At 41.4% G+C, this 23,129-nt stretch overlaps 1 protein-coding gene across 1 annotated transcript in view; it reads right to left on the bottom strand.

The window, feature by feature from the left end:
- PTPRG (protein tyrosine phosphatase receptor type G) overlaps positions 1-23,129 on the bottom strand; it is a 413,639-nt gene that overhangs the window by 34,944 nt on the left and 355,566 nt on the right. The window contains exon 14 of the mRNA XM_042799608.1: positions 8,304-8,395. Coding sequence (XP_042655542.1) covers positions 8,304-8,395 — 92 coding nt within the window. The remainder of the gene's footprint in view (positions 1-8,303; positions 8,396-23,129) is intronic.

Below are 23,129 nucleotides of genomic sequence, written 5' to 3'. Positions count from 1 at the left end.
ATCTGACACACATGAAGAAGTCCTGGTCAGAAAATTCTCCCATGTCTTTTATTCTGTTTGTAAAATGCTTTCTGGTTTTCAGCTATTATCTCATCCAGTCTACTAAATCCAATATACTCCATATATCTTATGTCTTACTGTTAATGTGAAAGCTTATTCTGTTTTGTTCATCACTGCACTTCAGTCTCTCATTTGCAAAGCCACCTGGATTCATGTGCCATAGCTGTCACGTGGCTTGGCCCATCTGCTCCAACAGCAGCCACTTATTGCACTGCTCAGCAACCCTGTGCCCTCCCCTGCGTCTCAGAAGCACCTCCATCAATTCTCAGCGTGCTCTTCACAGCTGGCTTCAGCCAAAGGACGAGGGGATTCTCCCACTCCTTTCTCCCTGCCTGCCGGGCTGAGCAGTGAACTGAATCAGTCTGCTGATGTGGCTGATGAATGCAAGAAAGGATTAATTGATTTGTGGGGAAGGGGAAGAAGAATTAGTTGTCAGTGGGGTAGATCAGTTGATCCTACTCATTACCATCAGGAATAGTAAAGTGACAGGGAAACTGCCCTTTTTGAAGGCAGCACAAATCTAACCTGGCTTATGACAATCATGAAACCAGTGACATTGTTGGTGACGTTAACCTTGGAGAATCCACTTTCAATAGCATATCCTCACAGTTCCCATCTTCTGCAAAGAAGTTTTCCCAACTGGAAAGAAATATCTACTAGCAGGTTCATAGTAGGACTGGACTTGACCTCTTAACTTGCTGAAAAATAACATATCTGACAAATGATGTCTGATATCCATGGCAAACAAGCACCTTTCTGTTCCCAGTAGAATTCAACCCTGGGATGTCGAGTCATCTTCTACCCTCTTATTCTCCACTGCTGGAGAGAACAATGAATGCAATCCCAGGATTTTAAAAATATATTAATTTTATTGTTAACCACATTCAGTGGCGTTCATGAATTTTTATTTTTTACAAAGAGTGAAGGAAAAATTCTGCAAGTAGCTGGAACACCTAGCATCAGTATTTAGGATGCATATGACTTAGACCTGAGTCTAACAGCCATTCCATAAGCTACAATACATATCAGAGTGAAGGCTGCAGAGCTATAGCAAAAGTTTGCTTTCACATGCAGCACTGTAACCAAGTAACCATGTGGAGTGCAATTCCAACAGATTCATTTCCACAACCAGCAATGGGGTACTTGTAGCCCAGATTTAAACAGGATCTATGCAGCTGTACCACACAATATGAAAGTGCACACAACACACTAAATGGGGCATTAAAGCCCAAATATGTCTGTATTTGGTCTGTCTCTAGAAAAGTGGCTGATCGTGAAGAATATTGTAAAGATCAATAGCATACCCTTGGGTAAAATTCTGTCCCAGTAGAGGTTATTGAAAAGCTCCTATCAAATCCACAAAGGTTAGGTGTTTACCTCTATAGAGAAGCTTAGACAAAAATCTCATCGAGTGTATACTCCAAAGTGCACACACTTACAGGGGTCATAAACTTCACAGGCAGCTCAAATTTTGGCACTGATTGAATTTGAAATGTTTGAGCAGGCAACTCCACAGCCAGATCCTGCCCTAACTCACGTAAATACTGAACTCTATGAGTAATTCCACATGTAGAAATGGGTGGTGCCCAGCTTTCTTCAAAGCATTTTAGATTTAATACATTTGAATTATACACAAAGAACCTTTAATTCTGCAGTATATTGGCTTTCCTTGCTTACCTATTTAAAATAAGAATGGAACTGAAGCCATTGTGTTTCATTTAGAATAATTATTTTTTCTGACTGATCACAATGCTCGCTGTATAAAACATGGCCAGAAATGTAAGAACGGTTTTATTTGTATAATGTGAGTATCAATTAATTTATGACGAAACAAAGTCATTAAAACCCTTTAGTACTGAGAAGATGTCCGCTTTCTGTGGAGATCATATCTGCATAAATACTAAAACCTCAATACAGTAGGTTTCATTCTAGAATGTCGAACTACCCGCTGAAACCCTTTAAGGCATAAGGCTAGCATCCTGAAGTCACTGGCCTCAGTAATTTAGACAAATCAAATTAAAATAAAGATAAATAATAAATTTCTAAGAGTTGATTATTGGTGACACTATGCCTCATTAATGCTTACATTTTTGTACTCGTGTTTATCGAGTACTGATTTTAATAAAACTGCCTTTCAAAGTGAAAAGGCATGAAAAACACTATGAATACATTTGAAAGTCCTGGATAGGTGGGCATGTTGAAAGAAAAACACAGAAGTCCTTCCAGCCAGATAATTGTTATCTATTTGTTATAATCAAGTCAAATGAACACAAGGGCAGGTTTCTGATAAAGGGGAGACACATGAAAAATCAGAATATGAAAAATCACCTGTGTAATATTGCAGCTACATTCATCTCTCTTGCTTCAAGATTTAATCTACTACGATGCTATTAGCCATGTGTCAGTCAGGAATATAAAGATGTTAATGATAAAATTTTATATGTGCCAAAATAAGAGCTCAGTTTAAATCTGCTTGTACAAATCTTAGATTAGGTTATCATTAATTATAAATGTAATAGCAATACTCTTCTTCCCTTTAAGCAGAAAACCAATTTCAGTCCAAGAGAATGAAATAATGTGAATTTTCCCTTAGCACAGACATTAAACATGATCTTATTTGGTATTGCCTGCTAAATAACACAATTTTAATCTCACACATTTCCATCCTCAGGTCCCAGTCGTGCCATCAATTACATACATGCCTTACATTTAAGCATGTGGAAGCTCAACTCCAGGGCTCTGCAGCCCAGTGTGACGGTGCTCAGAAAAGGATCTATCTGCATTTCACATGGCCTCCGTGGAAAAATGTTTCTGGGTGATTTAGCCAACTCACGAAGCCTCCATTACAAGTACCATGATTAGATATCATACCATAAGTTCTTCAGTGTGCTGCAGGAGCAGCAGTTTACAGCAGACAAAAAGGAAGGTGGATGCTCCCCTAAAATACCTTGATATTTTCTTGGCTTCAGAGGATGGCTGTGTTTGCAATATTGCATTCATGAATTTAATTGAAGTTGAAGATAGGTACAATTCACAATATGGTGCTGGAACATAAATCCACAGGGAGCAGAAAGCAGAAATAAAGTCTTAAACAGCTGAAGAGCACTACCTCTGTGCTCAGTGAAGAGCTTCATGCCCTTGAGAAATAAGTCCTCAGCTGAACTTAGCACTTCTCCTTGTACCTTGCCAGCCCCTAGCACAGAGGATCACTGTGCCCAGCACACCGTCACTGTAGTGGCCACAGACGTGTCCTGGTGCTCTGCTCTTTAGCTCTTGGGATGCAACTTGAGATAGCTACATCTTAGCAGAAAACAGTAAGACACCAAGACTCTGTTAGGAATCTGCAGTTTCCTTGTCAAATGAGATACCTCTTGGTACAGTCTCTTAATAGAAACAGTTTGCCATAGGGTGGATGCTACCAGAAGATATCAGAAGTGCAGGAACTGAGCTTGTAAAAAACACATAAAGTCTAACCACTGATGCTCGTCAGGAAAGGTTGAAGGCAACCATGGTTATTGAAGGAATAAGGAAAAAGATTTCAAAATTTTGCAGAGATTTAACAGAAGCTAAGAGTTAATAAGATGGACTCTTGATGGGACTCCTTCTTGTAACCATGAGAAGACAGAGGGACGTGATGGAGGGTCATGGCTGCACTGGCCTTCACACCCTCACGGGACTGCATGAGGTGATCGAGACACCTTTTCACTGCAACGTACTTGGCTGCTCCGCTATTTCCTGTGCTCATGCACCCACACCAACTGTTCTTGAAGAAGCCTGAGAGTGTTTCTCCCTCTGGTTCTGCCACTGGTTATTTAAAACAGAGTATTTGTAAACTCCAGTACTAGCTAAAAAAATTAATTTACTGCCCTTTACACCTAAAACTGCATATACCTTGATCCAAGCACGGGGAAGTGCTCCTGAGCCTTGCAGCCTAGACAAAGCTGAAATGACTGGCGTCACATCTGAGACATTTTACTTATACTAAAAATGGTGAAAGACATCTGGAATAATATGCTAAATGAAACAGCTGCATTGGCCAGCCATTGTGTTCTTCATGAGCCATGTTTCCCTGGACTGTGGGCAAGACTATGCAGTTTTGAGTTCTGCCATAGGGTCAAGCCTCAACTATCTCTGTACTGATCTCAAAAGTCCTGCTGTCATGAGGGCCAGAGCGTCCACTGTGCCCATGGGCTGGGCAAGGAACCAGTAAAGCCTCAGCAAGCTCCAGAACAATGCACCACCCAAGAGCAGGAAAGCTCTGAAACAAAAAATAGGAGGAGGGTAGAAGTGAAATTTGTGCTAGTTCCACTATTTGATATAATTTAAGTTGCACAAAGGTGCACTTCTGTGCTGCTGTCATGGAGCAGGTCTTGCGATGAGAAGAAAAGAACACTGATAAGGGATGTCTTCCGTTTTGCAGTGCTGCAAAACATACAGGTCTGCAGCTACAACGCTGCTGTTATCCTTACTTATCCAACTCTACCGAGAAGGATCAAGTCCAGAAATGTTTTAACCAGATACTGACCCAGCTATGGAAAAAACCCACCAACCAGGAACAGGAGCTGGTTTGCTGAGGAAGGGATCTTGCCAACACCAAATGTTATAGTGAAGAGATCCAGGCAAAGATGATGTGGACGTGGCCAAAGTGAACTGAGTGTGAAGGCAAAGAGAGAAGATATGGAGAAATAATTTTGTTGGGCTGAATGGCAAGGGAGTTTCAGAAATCTGCTGTTGATTACACATGCATTACTGTCAGGTGCAAGGCTTATGCGAGTTCAGATTTATACCTCAGTTGTAATATCCAGTGGGTGACCCAGTTAATGGTATCTCCTTTGTCCCGTGTTTCTCTAGATCAAGCAGTGCAGATAATTATGAATAATGATAATGATTTGGGACTCAGAGCAAATTTGCACAGATAAGCACAGGCCTATGGGTGATGTGGTTTCATGCACAATAATTAAGCACAGATGCCATGGGAAGTGAAATAGAAAATGGGTAAATCATTCCTTTACGTGAAGAATTTTTTAGACTTCGGGCCTGAAAAGTTGTACTGTGTGCCTATTGCAGGTAGCTGGCAGATTGATTTTAGAGTTCACAGACCTGAGAAAACAGAGAGTTTGCCTAAACAAGAGCAGAATGTGGTGCAGAAATAACCACAAAATCTACCTCTGAGCATGCTGACATGCCATGGAGCAGAGCGGTGGCATGCGGAGACACCAGCACCGCTTCTGACATCTCTTGAGCTGTGTCAGGACATCGCTGTGCCTGGCTCCCAGACACCTGGCAGAGCCAGCCCACACTTGGGCCAGGACCAGCCAGCCCAAACCCACGCAGCTTCCTCCGACCGGCAGCTCCCTGCGTGCTATAGATGGGCCTTGGCAAATCTACTGAACATCTTTAGTCACGCTGCTCTAAACTGCCATCAGTGTGGCTGCTTGCTCATAATTGAGAGTAGAAATTGGTCCATTGAATTGTAGGAGGTAGATGCATGGTTCCACAGGGATCTATTCGAATTTCTTTTGTAAGGATAGGGTTTCACAACATAACAAGGTTACTTCGAAAAACTTGCTTTTGTGAAAATGCCACTTATATTTTGCTTCTAGGATCAACATGGCAAGTAAGACTTTCTCACACCCTCTGGCAGCTTCCAGAGGAAAAGTTCAGAAGCTTATAATTTCATCAGTTGCAATCAGTTCAAAGGAAAATTTTGTCATTTAACGTTTTTAACGCATTTCAGTGGGCTGCCTATGTGGGAGCAGCAGCTGACGTCAGAGAAGACTGTTATTTAGCATAGGTATATGGGGGAAAATAGGCCTCTTCTACATCTCCAAACAAGGAAAATGTTTAGGACAGCTTCCAGGCAGTATCTCACATCTTTGGAAAAAGCAAACATAACTGGAATTTCTCTCTAGTAACTTTGAGCCTCGTTACAGACTCCCTGTACAGGTAATTACACAGAGAGGCACTTCCAGAGGGTCATTTGGCCTTTGGTGGCCTGAATAGCTACACCATCAGTGTCAAGATCTTCAAGTTCATTCTCTCTTAGGACCTTCTGAGCATGACTCAGCTTCAGATTAAGGCACCTCCCTTTCTATGTCTGCATGCAGGTGTCTAAATGTCCATTATATCCACAAAAAACTTATCATTAGATCAGGAATTTGAGGGCTGGATTCACATTTGCATCCAACTAGCCTAAACCTCTGCCTAAGGCACATTTCTTCACGTGCCTTAGAGCTCATCAGCAGTCTTTGCAGATTTTTAACTACAAAGCTTCTCCAGGTGTCTTGTATCACTTGCTCAGCAGGTGCCTTAATCTTCAGTGCCCATTATAAGGGGTCAGCAGCTCTTTCTTAGCATTACCGAGCCTGAGCAGACCACAGTGTGCAATGCAGTGATGGCAGCATCATGTCAGTCCCAAAGCTGCTGTGGTCCAGCAACTTAGCTTGCTCTAGTCATGGGAAGATGTCCCTTAAAGTTAATGTTCTTCTGTTCTCAGTCACTTGTTGTTATATGCTAGAATGGCTGCTGGAGAAGCATTAGTGCATGCACTGGCCTTACGGTACCAGCTACCTGCACAGTCTTAATGGAACTTCTTTAGCCTATATTATAATTTATATGAATGCCAGCCAGTCTTTAATGGACTGACCATCAAAACATCCTTGTCTCAACAACACAGACCGCAGCATGAAAATACGGAGCTTTTTGCAGGTTTCTTTATCTAAGAAAAAAATGCCTCAATTACAGTAAAAAGCCTTGGTCAACGAGACTTCTTTCTGAGGGGAGAATTTCTCTCCTCCCACTACCTTGTGCTTGTAATCCCCTGGGTTTTGAGTTTTGATACTGCTCTTGCACAGAGTCCCGGTTAGCCTACCCTCCACTTCCTCACAAGCTTGAAGGAAGTTTCACACAAGAGCAGGCATGGTAGCACCATTAAACTGACTGCCAAAAGCAGCCCCAACAGGGAAGTGCTCCTCCTGGTTTTGGAGGAAAAGGAACAGAGTTCTCCAACTATGTAAGTTCTTTTGTGAAAACTCACAGATGGTCTAAGACTAAAACCTCCCATCTCCTGTTACCCTAAAGGATAAGGAGAAGGGTGGCTTCTTGCTAAGGAGGTGAGGTGGTCAGGACATGCATCTTAGTCTGCCACAGAAAGGAGAGATGATAGCATGTTTTCTTTTATTTTCGGTGGCACGGCATCAGACTGCAAGGCAAACTGCCTAATCTTTTCTGTAGGAATGTAATAGCTAACCTTTCATATTAGCTCCCATGGATACTTTGAAAGACTCTAAAAAGAAGTCACGCATGTCTACTGAATAAAATAAATGAAAATATAACTGGATTCTTTCACTTTTCTAGGAAACATGTTTCTTCAGTGTCTCAGAGATGGCTTTGAATGTTTTTTGGTAAAATGAACCTGATTAGCTGCAAATAGAATCCTAGACCAACGACACAAATTACAGAATATGACAAGGAAACTGAAAACACCCTGAAGCAGCAAGTCCCAGCCTGTGACAGACTGAGGCCAATGTAACATTTTGGGGATCTCAATTCCGCTTGTGAAACCAGCCAACATCAAACAAGGCAGCGGCTGCACAGGCCACCGTAACCCCGGGCTGCACTCTGTCCTCACCACTCAAAGGCAGCTGGATCCTGCCTGTACTAATTCCCAGGGGAAATGCCTCACGGAGAGAGAACAGCACTGAACTCTGCTTCCAGCTTCACTCTCAGTATAACTGAGAGGAGAATTTGAGCTTTGGTAACTTGATTAATACTAAATTAACAGCTGGCTTTGAACTTTACTTAGGATTGTTTGCTTATCCCTGTGTCTTGCTGTCCTCCCTGAGACCCAGCAGACGCCACCTCTGCACATGCTGGAAGTGGGGGGCAAGTCCCCCGGTCTCTAGAGAGCAGTGGAGCTGCATATCCCTCGCTCTGATGGAGCAGCTGGTTTCCCCCTGGATGCAGTGCCTTAGTGTTTTTAAGAAGTATTGCTCATGTTTTTGACGTTTTACAAAAGTTATTCTGAAATTTCCATTAAAACAATGTGGGAGAGGTGCCTATTGGAAAATACAGCATTGTCACTCAGAGCTCTATTGCGAAGCACCTGAAATTAAATGAAGCAGCATGGATACAACACATTTCTACCAAAATCCCATGATTTATCACAAGCATAACCTTCTCTTCTTTATGTAATTAAACCAGACTCCAAGTAGCACAAACACAGGAGATTAAGCCCGTCTTACCTGGAATAGGTATAATGGGAATACTTTCATTGGGGACCACACGGGGGGAACTGCTGTCCTCCACATAGAAATGGGCAGTCTGAAAACACTTTCTGTTAAAGGAAAAAGGAAAAAAAAAAAAAAAGATTCAGGATGTGAAAAACTGCCCTCTGAAAAAACAGCTGAAAACTTTTGCACACATTCTTCTCCATTTCTGCTCAATTTCTGCTCCATGCTTTCAGATGTTAGTTTTAAAACATTGATGTATGAAAACATATTTGAATTTTCTACAATTACAATCCTAATTCCAGATTCTAGTGTGCTCTAATTCATTGACATCTGACATACACCCATGATAAATGCCCCTGTATATTATTGTTAAGTACTACTGAATATGAAATTACACTCACAAAAGTTAGTGGTTGCAAAACAGGTTTCAAATACATCATTCAGAAAGAAACTCTGCACACAAGAAATGTATTCAGCACACAGTTCAAGCCAAAATCTGCCTAAGACACTAGCATTTCCGGGGAATATACATTTACTGTAAAAGTTTCTGCTGTGTAACAGACGACAGACAGTAATATAACATCTGTAACCACTGCATGTCATGATGTTCTGCTATGAAAGTTATCCTGCAAACATTACGTTTTTTTTGCTTGTTTGTTTTTTAGCACTAAAGCCATATAACCCTCATCCCATCCCTCTCCTGCAAACTTGTATTACATATGCTGCTGCAGAAAAATGCAATAGGCACTTAGCTTGGGCCCCAGGACTCATCTCTGAAAAGGCCTATAAAGAATAGGAGAACTTAAAACCACCTGTCTCTTTTACCTGTATTTAACGCAAAGCAGAGAGCACAAGCTGGTCATCACAGAAAAGGTACTGAGCAGAATATCATCAAGAGATCCGAGGAGACTCTGCATGGTGATGTTAACTGAGGCAGGGTTTTCCAACACCAGCGTCACCGCTCATTGCTGACTTAATGAGCTGCTTGAGGCTGGAACTGAATATTTAATGAGTCTTGCTTGGTGTGAGCAGCTATTGTGGCAGGAGAAGGGTCTGCTCTCATCTGTCGGGGTGTTTAACAATAGCTTCCCAATGCAGAAAGATCCCCCTCATTGCAGCCCTTAATGAACTGCTCCTCAACACCTGGACAAAGTTTGCAGGCGGCCTTGTGAGCTGCGCCTTTTGTCAAGTTGCCGGTTCCCTTGCTGGAACATATTTGCACGTAGTGGCTTTTAAGTTTCTGCTTTGCAGTCTGCTTCTCTGTAATTTGGGCATTGTGCTCTCCACAGAGAGCCCACTCTGCAGAGCTGGCTTTGCTGACTTTGTCAAAGTAATTTGTGCTCCCTTTGTTTTCAACATCCATGCACACCAAAGGGCAAAAAAGTCACTGAAAATCAAACCACTCTCTTAAGCAAAACCAGAACCTAAAATAATCATAGGTGTTTGCTTTCTATGCATTTGTACTTTCTACTGCACAGTCACAGTGCTTTAATAATGCGAGCACATGCTATGACAGCACAAGTACAACTTAAGACAATACAGAAGCAGGAGAGAAAGCGGATTTCACAGCATGGAGTAATTGTCTCAAAGCAGCCTTCTATTTTCAGGCACGATGTCTTGCATTGTGCTGAAGTTATTTATTTCGTGAGTATGCTTTTGTTAAGAAACGCCATAAGGTGAATTCACACACAAGGATACAAGATGTGCAATAGTCTCACAGCATTTAAAAACATTGGTTGAACTCCCCCCACCCTACTTGCTCCCTGTTCTCATTTTTTTTTGGCAGCCTTTATTTTGGACAATGCACGCCCTGGGGGCACTCAGCGGAATAAATCAGTCACACATAAAGAAGAAACTATGAATATGAAACAGGCAAAATGTTCCTGATTTTGATGTATTTGGGGCTCTTTCCCTTGAGTCAATACTACAAAAATCCTTGAACGTCTTCTCCTGGTAATGAAGGCCTTAAGGTGTTTGATAAAAAGACAGACCTTTATGCAGGGATTTACAGGATTTTTTTAAACTGATGATACTGAAGAAAAGCAATTATTTTTTGTTAATTTGTTATTTAATACTCTGAGAGGCTCTGATAGGCTGGCATTACGCTTTTTTATGCAGCCATAAGATAACTTTTTCTTAATAGCCTCAAAACATGTAATTGTGTTGGATAATCACATTGTATGATATTGTAAAGGTCCACGATGGTGATAGCTGAATACCCAAGTCCAGCATATCTCTGCTGAGCGCAATGTTGGAAAAACAGTGTATTAAAAGAACATTTCACATAGTAAAGTTTTCTATAATCACTAGTGCCATTAACAGTTCTGTATTTTATTCCCGGCAGACTTCCTGTAGCTGTTTTGAAAAGGTGGTCATGATGGACTTTGACTAAAGGTTTTCTCAAGTCACGAATGTCACACTAAAACACACTCTTGTCTTGTGTATATACATACATAACGCAGCATGTTTGATACTTTACAATACTGGATACTGGCACGTTAGGTGAAGACATGCCTCTGAAACTCTTTTTTTTTCACCTGCTCATAATTGCTGTAAATATTCCAAGTTTAGACTCTACAGCTGAGCTCGCTGTGCACAGGCCATCGCATCCCTGTCCTGGTGACTCCCTCCATGTCTCAGGGGCTCCCGGAGACAGCAGAAGGCAGCACTGATGGGACTATGCAGGCTTAAACTTGAGAGCAAGATAAGGTGGATCGATCCTTAAAAGACCTTTTATGATGGGTTTCACAAACTCACTGGACGAATTTCCCAGCAAGTTCTGCTTACTGGGTCTGTTTCCTACTCTCGCATCTCTCCTCTGTGCAGCTCCAGGAGGGAGCACGCATCTTGGGGTGCCAGGCAGATGCCTCCAGGCTCCCAGTTTGGATAATGTCATTTTTCAGTCTGGAACTGACTGAAGAAATGCATGTGCCCAAGAAGAGCCTTCTGCAAACTTGTGTCCAGTTTGTAGTAATAAATACTGATAGCTAGGATCAATGCTACTGAGTGGCATGTTAGACAATTTAGTATCTGCCTTCTCTCCCAGTTTAGGATGGTCCTTTCTCTCCCCTGGCATTTCGCCTACCCATCGCCTTTCCCTCAGTATACAAACCTTAAGTTGCAGCAGTTGCTAAGGCTACAAGAGGTTGCAGTAAATCTGTGTGTGTATATGGGGAGGGCTGGATAAAGGAAAAGGATGAGAGCAGAAAATTGCTTGTTTCGAGTCACTGGAGAATCAGCCATGGAGAGAGGTGGCAGTGGATGCAGGGCCAGACAAAGTGGAAGTCTACAACTGTTTTCACATGAGCACATCAGCTGGTAACTTTTGACCCCAGCGAGTATACATGTGCAGGTGTTTGCACCCATGTGCCCACTTGCTCAGGAAACCAGAACCATCAGCAGAAAAAAATAACAGAATTTTTTTCTGATAGAAGCCATCGTTAGTGATTGAGCAACTGGGATTTGACAATGGCATAAGTGATTAAAATCTTAACAACTGAAACACTAATTTTTAGAATAATTCTTGCATTTCTGCAACACTGGTCGAGGAAAAGCAAATCACAGCCTTGATTTCATTTCCAGAAGATTTCGGAGAGCTTACATCTTTTCTGAAAAATATCAAAGAGCCTGTTGTCTCTGAAATATGCCAGTGTGCAGTGAAGCACACCGTTTTCTCTAGCCCCATATGTTTTTTTGGCTCCCTTTCCCCGGGGTACAATAACTGTGCGAGATTGTGGTGATCAGACACATAGTTGTCACATATGGAAAATGCAGAAAGTAAAACACTGCGAGATTAGCATCTCCCCAGAGGAGGAGCAGAGGCAGGGTCTGGAATGCAAAGATGACGTGAGGGAGAGCATCCCCCTGCCCAGAACCTTTTTGCAGAGATACTGGCAGTGAGTTATTAAAGCAAACTAACGGGTTGCAAAGTCCGCAGCAGCAGCACCTTATTATCAAGCTGAAAGCATAAAAATATGCCAAGAGATGGTCCCGATTAGCTGGGTTAAATGCTTGTTCAATCTCCGCTGAGCAAAATACCAGATTAGCTTCTGCAGAAGAAGTGATGCCTCATGAGATTTTGACACTCAAAACAGGTTTCCTTGGTTATTAGTTAATAAACCTCAAGCAGCTTCTCCTTTATACTCATCTAAAAGCAAGAGGGAGAATCAGATCACATAATGGCCTGAAAACATGGATGCATTTTATTTTCACGTAGAAGATATTGCCTTAGTGTTTAGTTAATACTGCCTCCAATACAAACACGCAGTGTGCACTGCGGTCGATGGGAGTGCTGGGAATAGCTCCGAGGGCAGCGCTTGGCCTTTACTCCTCTGCACTCCGTCTAGCACGGGCAGCATCCCCTGATCTGTGATGACAGGCGAGGGATCTGCGCTGCTCTGGAGCAGCTGAGGCAGGGAGGGAAGGAGCAGGGGATTATTGCAGAGGGGCAAGTGATTGCCTCTGCAGCGGCTGGCTGAAACCACCAGAACAGTGGCTGAACACAGGAAAAACCCAAGGTGAATGCTTCACTTTCTGGGGACACTGAAGAGCCATGCTCCACCTCACATGCTGAAGTGACTGGCACATTCATTTCTCCCTTGTTCACTAGGGATTTACTTCTTCCAGGCATTTCTGTTGGCTGAAGCAGCATGTATTCCCTCTCCAAGGGTAGCCAGATTTATATTACTTTATTTCTGTAATAGCATCTAGGAGCTCTAGGCTCCTGGTTTCTTGCAACTACTCTCTTCTTGAGTCATTACCTCCTAAAGCATGACCAATCTGGGGGCCGATCGCTTGAAAGGGTCCTGGAGGCCTATTCACTACTGTCAGGGCAAACCTTATCCTCAGGGTTCCCTTCCTCCAGAAGCAGCCTCCCACAGACAGGAGCTCTGCAGAATGCACATTTATTAACGAAGAGGCCTATAGTCCCTGCAGCCACCCTACATTCACATACAGTCCTTAGGTGGTGGGCAGAAGAGGCAAGATTGAACAGGAGTTAAACCAGGCTGCACAGGACATGGCTTAGACTTTATCAAATGCAACCTGGATACAGGCATTCATTCACCATGCTCCTCCATCACCGGGGGGGGTGTGTGTGTGTGGGGGGGTGGGGGTGAGAGGGGTGGTCTGCAAATAACTCCCAAAGTAAGATCCAAAGACAGGAAACGATCCCTTTCTCTACCTCTGCACATTCATTCCCACTTTGAATAGAAGAAAAGATGCTTCAGATTCTCGTTGAACTGTTTTGCATGTTTTCCAGGAGACACAATTAAGATTGGTTTCTGCTGGCACCAAAATCAGAGTATGTATGCAGTCAAGTGTACTAGTAACACATGGCTCTGCACTTTAAACTAGCTTCACTATTCCTTGGCAAGCATTTATCACTGTCAGAATTGGCAATGACTCCTCAGAAAAGAGCCACAGACTACGGAACAACAGAAGCGCTGCAAATCACGACCATGTCACCAGCAGAGCAGTGGATGGGAGCCTGGACAACAGCTGTCTGCAGTCTGCACTGCTCTTGCTGGGGTCATCAGTCACTGATTTTTATGAGCAATAAAACTGACTCAGGCGTTAAGAAGAAAAAGAGAAGAGAAAACCACATGAAAAAAGCTGATCTTATGAATATGAATAAGTGACCAGCATGGAGCAGTGATATTACGTTCATTGTACCAGAGGGGCATCTGCATTTACTCTTTTTTGGACGGAAAATGGCTTATATTGCCCCAATTTTCTACGATTATTTTCCTTCCCAGGTCTTAATGCTTAATGATCAGAAATCAAAAGCCAAGTTATAAAAGAATCTATGCTATGCTGGAGCGGTAAGGGAGTGAAGGCTGACCGAACTTGAGCTATGGGAGGATATTCAAAGAGGGAATGCATAAAACCCAAGAGAAAAAAGGAAAGCTGAAAGAGGAGGAAAATTTCCCTACAATAATGCTGATTCTCTTGCATATCCCTCCTGAAGACTATTTGCCTTCTCCGACAAAGCAATTTCTGCCTGTAATCTTCTTGAGCAGTGTTAAGCATCACACAAGTACAGTAACTGGAGAGGTCTACATGATACATGGATAGTTTTCAGAAGTTCACAGCATGCCAAGTCCTTGGCATCCTTCCCTAGCCAGAACGGTGCAGAGTAGGCTGTCCCTTTCAGGGGACTTCCTCTAGGCAAGGAGAAACGGTTTTTCACATTACTGAGTTGTTGTGCATTCACACTGTCCTGCAAAAGCTAAAAGGATCCAAACACTAATCACCAGTCCAACCACATATTCTGCAGTATCATGGAGAAATAAAGACAAGAAAAAGGCTGGGAAAAGGCAGATGGAAAAAAAAGAAGGTTCACAAAACTTTGAAACAGTATTTGTGATGAAGAACACACTGCTAGTAAAATTGTCCATCTGAAAAACTAATCTGCAAACAAGACTAGGGATTTCTGACGCAGAAAGACAGCTAATTTAATATTTATGGCCTAAATTTGCCAGCTGACTACACAGCTCTCCACAAAATTAAAAATCCTCTATTCTCAGTCCTCTGAGATCCTATCCAGCACCAGAGACTAGACACCCATTTACATCACATATGGTACTGAACTCAGATATTACACAAGAAATAATTTTTAGAATGGTATTCAAATAATGAAACAGTTAAGAAATGACAACACACACCAAGATGAGCTGCTTTCAGATCCTTCCCCCTTCATCAGCTGTGTGACCAGAAAGCGCCCAGGTGGCCAGTGCAGAAATGCACTTAAAAAGCTCTTCAACTGCAAATTTCAAGTGGATAAATCTTAGTTTAACTCAGCACAAACATTTTCCACACTTCCTTGTCCCATCTTCCTCGTGTCCCTGGAGAACATCGAAGGCAATGGTGAAACCTTATTTGTGATGACACTTGGCCCTGTAACACTTGGTAGCTAATTACTCTCCTGGTGACCTCTGACAGGGCTAGCAGCATCAGACCTTCCCCTCCTGATTTAATCAATACTCACAACAGCTGTGTTGGCTACACTCAGCAATTTTACAGATGACTGCATGGGTTTACTCATCAGTATTTTCTACTGCAAGAGAACAAGCTCCCTGGTTATATGCATTACCACTCAAAACTTTAATGTCTTCAGGCAAAATGGCGTAGAGAAACCTATAGGTGGTATCTTAAAATGGTTTAAAAATTAGGCACAGTTTTAAAAACCAAAGGGAAGCCTGACGTATTCATTTTCCTCTCCCTGAGCCAACTATTTATTTAATGCAACATTCATAACAAAGACTAGAAAATCACAGAGGAAAACAAAGACATGCCTTTTCCAATCAAATAATACCTTAGGCAGTTCCTATAAAAAGTGTACTTCCAGTGCCCTAAACATCATGTAATATTAAAAAAGAGCCTAAAACTTTCTCACAGAAGGAAGCTAAATTTAACCAAGTGAAGAGTTGTTCTGTAATCACAAGAACTGCAGCAATCAATGAAGATTGCCTCTTACTAGAGAGGAGCTTTTAGTAGCACCTCTAAGAACTCAAAATTGGGCATACTTGATATTATCATTTCAGGACATGAATTCCCTTTGGGATGAATCTCAGGAAAGGAAAGAATAAAACCAGGGTGGCATACTGGGAGGTTAAAATATGGGTATTTTGAAATTCTAAATGTAATTCATCTGGATTTAAATTGTGTTATAAGAAAACCAATACAGACATCATCTCACCTGAAAGAGGACAACAGAAACTGGGCTTCTGTTTGGAACATCTGCCTAAATGTCCCAAATTACTCCCACCTAATTACTCCCAAAATGGAAGAGCCTTGTTTTTTCCTTTGCAAAAATATTCTTTCCTTCCTCCAAAACAGGACATCAGGACATTCAATTGACAACTCTTTTAGTTATCCCAAGCCACAGCCTGGGACATAAGCGTAACACAAAAACGTGCTAAAAATTTAGGCACAGTTTTTTCCTCTGTTTTGATGGCCCTGCCCATCTTCAGGCAGAAATTACAGTTTATTAAATGTAATGAAATACTCAATGGGAAGCTCCCTCTTTCTTAACAGACACGTCCACATGCACCTGGACTAAAGCTGCATAGGAGAACTAGGAAAATTTCACAACACTGCTGGATGTATTACATGTTTGTCTTATTTGGGGCCAGGATAAACTATTAAAAGTGTGATTATTTCCTTTCTTTTTTCACTACCATGTATTTGGGGAGTGGGCTTTTTATACTGGCCATTTCTAAAAGAAATAGCTACTCAAAATTTTTTATGGTGTCTCTGTTAACTCTGTTTAGAACACAGTTAGAAACAGCACAAAAAGATACCTTTGGAAGCACAGCACAAAGGAAAAGAAAAGAGCAGCTGGCACCAAGAGCAGAGAAGCAAATTATTTAGTACCTGGCAGATAATGAGAACACTGAAAATACACTACTTTGCTAGTGCTCTGACAGGGCTATGTACATCATCTCATCACGCTAATACAGACAGACCGGGTGGCAGCCAGCTGGTCCTCCTTCCCCACCCATCTCCCTGAAAGCAAAGATTTGTAAGCTGCCAAATAATAAACCTGGACAGAAGTCTTGAGGATCATTAATCTTGCTATCAATCAACCCATTTGGAGATTCGCTTCTTGCTGTCGCTGATACTAATCTGGTAGTGACTTGAGAGCTCTGGGGAAGCCTGGAGTGTGCGTGTCTGAGGAATTGCTTTAATGAGTTTCTTGCATTCAAAGGTTAACAAATGTGACAAGGAAACACAAATATCAGAGACAATAAACTACCATCCACTGAACCAAACCAGTGAGAAATACCACGTCGTGTGTTCTGCTGTGGCATGCTGAATACATCTCTAACTAGCTCTGTAAAAATACCCAAGTCAGACGCCAGTGACCTATCTCAGATGCCAGGAGAGGTGCAGGCATGTTCATGTGATCTCTGCCCGCTCCAACACTCCTTATCTGCTGGGCTAAGTGCCTTGGGCATAGCTCTGCATTAACAGAACTAGACCGCAGAGAAGCAAGTTGTTTTCTCTGAAGTGGTGTTCTGGTTACATCGGACAATCAGTGTGGTGTGAACGTATCCACTGGGCTCCCTTTGCTAAACACAACAGACCCACATCAATTAAAACATCAGAATAAAACGCCCCCACACCAGTAGGATGTTTAGATCAGTAGGAAATTTGCATTAAACAGTGCTGTATTTTCTGTGAGAAAGTTTCTAAAAAATAAATAGCATTAACAATAGCAATAATATCAAACAAACCCCAAGATAATTAATACTATAAGAAAAATCTAATTAATACCAAAAAGCAGTAAGCAGCATTAAGCATACTTAGGCATAATAAAGAAGCACAGAAAATAAAAACAGTGCATGTTTTAAATTACCAGTTCTCCATAGACCAAATAAACCTTAAGAAAAATTCTAGAAATATTATAAGCAAGTAGCAGAGATAGAATCCACTACAACATGAGGCAGAGGGGGCTAGAAGGATGATCCTTAAAATGCTTGAAATTAAGTGAGGAAGAGTTGCCTTTTCAAAATATTTATTAAGAAAATTACATCTTTGAAGCTTCAGGCCTATAACCCATTCAAAGCTCCTTGCACTTTAGTGCCATGGAAATACACATTTGTTACACAAAAAGGACTCAAAGTATGAGGCATATCAGAAAAGTTACCATGAAGTCTATTAGCAGGCCCCCAGTTATATAGAAGTGTCAAAAATTGAAAAATCATAAAGTAATAGACGTAAAAGAGACTTTGCCTTTAAGAAATCAGATAAATTATTCTGAAAATTAGAAACTGCTTTCATCCTCACGACAAACACTTTTTCAGTAAGTATACACTTGGGCAAATAAACTATTGCTTTCCCGTTGTCTTAATCAGTGTGTAGAAACAGCTAATAACAAAACTAATCATAGGAGGAGAACATTTTGATTCAAGATAAAAGTTCATTGCAGATAAGCAAAACAGGAGAAATTCAGTCAACCTATGTTAATTATTAGATCCCTTAACACCAGATACAGTTTAATATATTTTCTATTTATAGACTGTTATCTTTATTTGCACTATTTCCAAAGCTTTAATCTACCTTTTATTAAGCTCTTTATAACCTTTCAGTGTTGATAAATGGGGGACTGGGGAAAAGGAGAAAAAAGCCCACAAGAATTGCAGTTTGCATCTGAGCAAAAATATATGAATGCTTCTTAATGTATAAAGAAACGTGCTTGGATCCATCAGGCACTTGCTCAGAAGCAGACATGTGAACTAAATGCAAGCTCTTGGATCACTATTTCCTTTTCTTGAAGCTCATGAAGTGACATGGCTGCACAGGCAGACACACCATCCTCAAGGAACACAGATGTCTGCTCCTAGGTGAATTGTTCAGTCCTGACAGCTCTAGCAATTCGGATTAATTTTCCTCCTACTGTACTTATGCATTTCATTTCCATGTTCTGATGAGATCTTTGGTGGTGCTTTTGCTGCCATTAGTGCAGCAATTATAAGCTCGGGAATGGAAAAGACAGCAGCAATCACCATGGCCAACAAGATGTGTTTGGGTTTGCAGGCAAACGGGGATTCCAGTGGGGACCAAGGTCCTGCTGTTAGACCCACACCAACTACTTTCGTCTCTGCTTGTAACTGAGAACCGTAGTAACAAGTTCCTGTTTTATTCTTGTATTTTAGTTCAAGGAATTTTGTGAGCTAAAAATGTTTTAAATGCAGACTAAACAGCAGAGTATTTTGCCACTATTTCTGGTAGTTTTGTCCCAGACATTTGGTTTCAGATCTGTGATTTCCTGTCGAGAACACACAAGTGTGAAATACTTGTTGATCCGTTTATTCATTTGCCTCCTGGCTGATCGTAGCCATTTTGACAGAATGGATAAATTGACTTGTTCCTTGTTGGGTTTTTTCACATGCTTCTCCATCAGCCTGGAAGCATTGCCCCAACTTCCCAGATGCTGTGCTTAGGTCTTTATCACTCCTCCACCCTCACTTTACATCCTGCACCCTCCTTTTAGAGGCTTGCTAAGCCAATTTCACACAATACCCAGGTTGTCTGAAATGCCACAAAACAAACTCTCACTATAGCAGCTTCTGCAACTCCACCTGCCAGATGAAAATGATACATAATATTTAGAGAGACTATTTTTGAACAATACAAACCCAATGAACACTTAACATCACTCTTTAGGATGTGAGATATATCTGTGATAATAGCACTTGGTTATTCCAGGCAGCATTTAACTATTTATCTAAGACACATCTCAGCAAATCATCCATTTTTCCAAATTATGAACACACACACTGCAATTTGGAAAGTGAACAACCCTTGATCATTCTCATAGAGGAAATGGCAAAGGTAACAGCTTCAAGTGATCAGGCAAAACCCTGTAACATCAGCACAAGATTTTCAATGCAAAGCAATTTCAGCAGGCTAACAAATGAGTCACTTTTCTCCGACAGACGTGGAGCAGAACACAGTGCATTTAATTGATGTGCCCTTTTATTGCAAAACATACTGTCTTCCTCTGGTTTGACTAGAGCAATGGGATGCAGCATTGCCAGGAAAGAGCTGAAGAATGCAAACTTGGCACTACATAGTAACTAAATGTTGATTCATGGAAATTATGAGACATTCAGGGGGACAGGTCCCAGGCTCCAAATTATGCTCTGCTCTTCTATTGCCCCCGTGTGATTATATCAAGTTTGCTTACAATTTGCTGCTCACTCTTTTAATTGGATTCCTGCAAAGGGCAGTTTGCTGTGCCATGAGCTTGTCACTTTATATCCTGCTTTAACTCCAAACCACTCAATTAATATTAAATTCCATTTATTATAAAAGCATTTGTTTCTACCCATATGATGCTATCAGCAGCCATCTCATTAATATTTATTTTCACAAAGTGGCCCACTGATGTTGAGATCTCAGATATAGCTAGTAACTTTAAAAGGGGAAAATATGTGGAGCTGAGAAGGTCAAAACAAAACATGAGCTCTAACAGAGAACATCCAACCGATATGAGTTTAACTCCTTCACAGAAAGCTGAGTAAATACAATAAGGTTGGTGGACAGCAATGACAAGGTTAAAATTAATTCAGTTACCAGAAAAAAATGAGGAGTGAGGTTGCCAATGCATCTCTCTCTGGGGCGGGGTGTTGCTGTCTGGTGCACCAGGGAAAAAAGATGCTGGAAAGAGGCATGGAAGAGGAACACTCATCTGCTGTCTTACTCCACTGTCAGCTGAGCTGTCTACTTTGCAGACTTCAAAAAATCCCCCAAACCGGACAACTGTGGATAGCCTTAAACCCTGGGCTAGGGTTGGCTCAAAGCTCCATTTCTTCAGCATCCTTTTCTGTGCTCAACACACAGGGAATTAGCACAGTCTGTCCCGGCTTGACAGTGCAGAAGCCAACGGGACCCTGCACTCGCCAGGAGGAAAGTGCTGCAGATGGTGTAAGTGTTTCAGAAAAGCTGGTATAAAGCTCGGGGATTCTCTTTGCACACTTTCGGTACAAGGAAGTATTGCTAAGGAAAGAGAAGACATCCAAGCTCAACCTCAAATCTTACAGGCAACACTGCAACCCACTGAAATCTCAGAGTCACAATAAAACACAGACTTTTCATTTCCCCACAGGCCTAGCTGCAGTTTGGATTATCACAAATGCTGGTGATATGGGAGCATTTCTTCTATATTCGGAAGCGCCCAGCTGCTTCTTATGCGGAATGCTCCTGAGAGTGAGATTATGCATTCAGACATGGCAAGATGAAGCAGCTGCTGAGAATGTATATCAAATACTGTGATTTCTTCTCTTCTGCTCTCTTATTCCGTGCAACTCTAATAAAACTAAGCTGCAGGGACAACAGGTCTCTTACTAGTAGTCTCCACCTATTCCTTTAAACTATACCACAGGGAACTTGTTCCATGTAGCTCTGTGGATAACAAAAACAGTAATGTTGAACTCTAACCTTCTGCTACCACAAAGAGCTAAATTAATTCCCTACAGCACATCAGCACTGCTTTTGAAAAGGCCCAGACTCTGCAAAAAACAGATGGAAACTAAACTGATGGGCCTTTAAAGATGTCAAGCATTTCCTCGCAGTGATGGCATAGGAATCTTTCTTGTTCCCATCAATTTTTTTATTAATCAGAGCACACATGGCAACTCCCTGTGTGGCATCACTCAGGGCTCACCCCATCAACATAAAACCTTGTGAAATTATCACCTCGGATTTACCACTGGGATAACAATGCTTTTATACCTAGAATTAAAAAGATAAATTGTCACAACTTGGCAAATCAATATGCAACGGCAGACACCTAACTCCAATACTATTTCGTTGCCCCTTTTCTTCCCACAGATTGTTCATGCATTTGCTACAAGGTCTGGCTCAGAAAACTAGAGAAAGGACTCCTGTTGCACTGTTGTCACCTTCATGCTTTTGCTTTCAGAGCAACTGTTCTTGCAAATTTTGAAGCGCAAGCGCCTTTTGGATGGCAGCAAAGCCTGCAGGCTCTTGCTTTGACAGCCAAATACACCCCAGAGAGCTGCAGAGCCCTCGTAGGTTCACAAATTCTTGTCTCCATAACCACATTATACGGAACAGAAGACTCTTGATCACCCATTTTCTTGAAGCTGTTTGCATAAGGATCTGAGTAAAGTTACGCTTTCTTCCCCAAAGAGCTGATTTGGCATTTTTACCATCAAGAGGGTGGTGCAGTTGTGAAGTGCCCAATCACTTCTGAAGAGACATTGGGGACCTGGTGCCAGGTCCTTACTCACAGATGACAATCGTTACCGTAAGCATAAGAAAAAGGGTTCTGCCCTCCTGACTGCAGTCAAGTGCTCCACGAGTTGGCTTTGCAGTGATAAATGTCACGTTTACAATGGGTTTTGCAACATGAAAGTCCATAATTTGCTTTCCAGGGACCTATGCTTGATTATCAGGAGAGTTAGAAGCATTCACTGAAGTCTAATGAATAGAATTAACACATAATTTAAACAGGGACTAATATGTATGCAAATGAGAAAAAGTTACAAATAAGAGTTCAAGCCATAATTTCAGAAAATGTAGACGGTATCCTTATGAAATATGAATGTTTCAATTCACCTAAAATCTTTATATCTGTTAGCTGCTTTGCATGTGAACAAAAGGGTGCATCAAGCCCATTTTGATTTTTGTATTTGAACGTGGACTTATAAAATGGATTACATTGAAACATGAATAATATATATGCTAATTAAAGACTCCGTTTAATGACATAAATAAAGACAAAGACCAACACAGGCTAATTTCCATGTGCAAATTTCCTAATTACTGTATTTTCTTTTGGAAAGCAAAAACTTTATTTCCACAGTCTCAGAAAAAAAAGACTATATTTTCTTTGCTCAAATTATTTTAAAAATCTTTTCAAATTTTTTATTCTTTAGAATTTATCTCTACAGATACAATTGCTTTGGCTAGATAGATTCAGCATTAAATATCACCCCAGTCAAACTACGGTGATTTATGCATACAAAGGTGTTACTGAATTATTAATTATTATTAGATTTTTTCTCTAATAAGGAATTATTGTTGACAAATGTAAGGTGTATACACCCCACAGTATCACAAAGCATGTTCAAAGTAACTTTGGCAGGTGTAAACCAAGTAAATGTCCTTGATGTTTGATAGGCTGTTAATCTCTCTCTCCCTTTGTCCTCCTACTCCCCAAAATTAAGACAGAACAATGGCACAGGACAAGTGTAGGGAAACAACTGCATTCGCAGAAAACACAACTACAACTACCACGTAAAGCCTACAGAAAAGCTTGCTTAAGAATAAACAGATTGCAGAAAAAGCCCTTCTGGGTTAAAA

This window comes from Tyto alba, unplaced genomic scaffold, assembly GCF_018691265.1.
Source record: "Tyto alba isolate M040663 unplaced genomic scaffold, T.alba_DEE_v4.0 Super-Scaffold_3, whole genome shotgun sequence".
Taxonomy (NCBI): Eukaryota; Metazoa; Chordata; class Aves; order Strigiformes; family Tytonidae; genus Tyto; species Tyto alba.
This window is presented reverse-complemented; position numbering and strand designations above follow the sequence as displayed.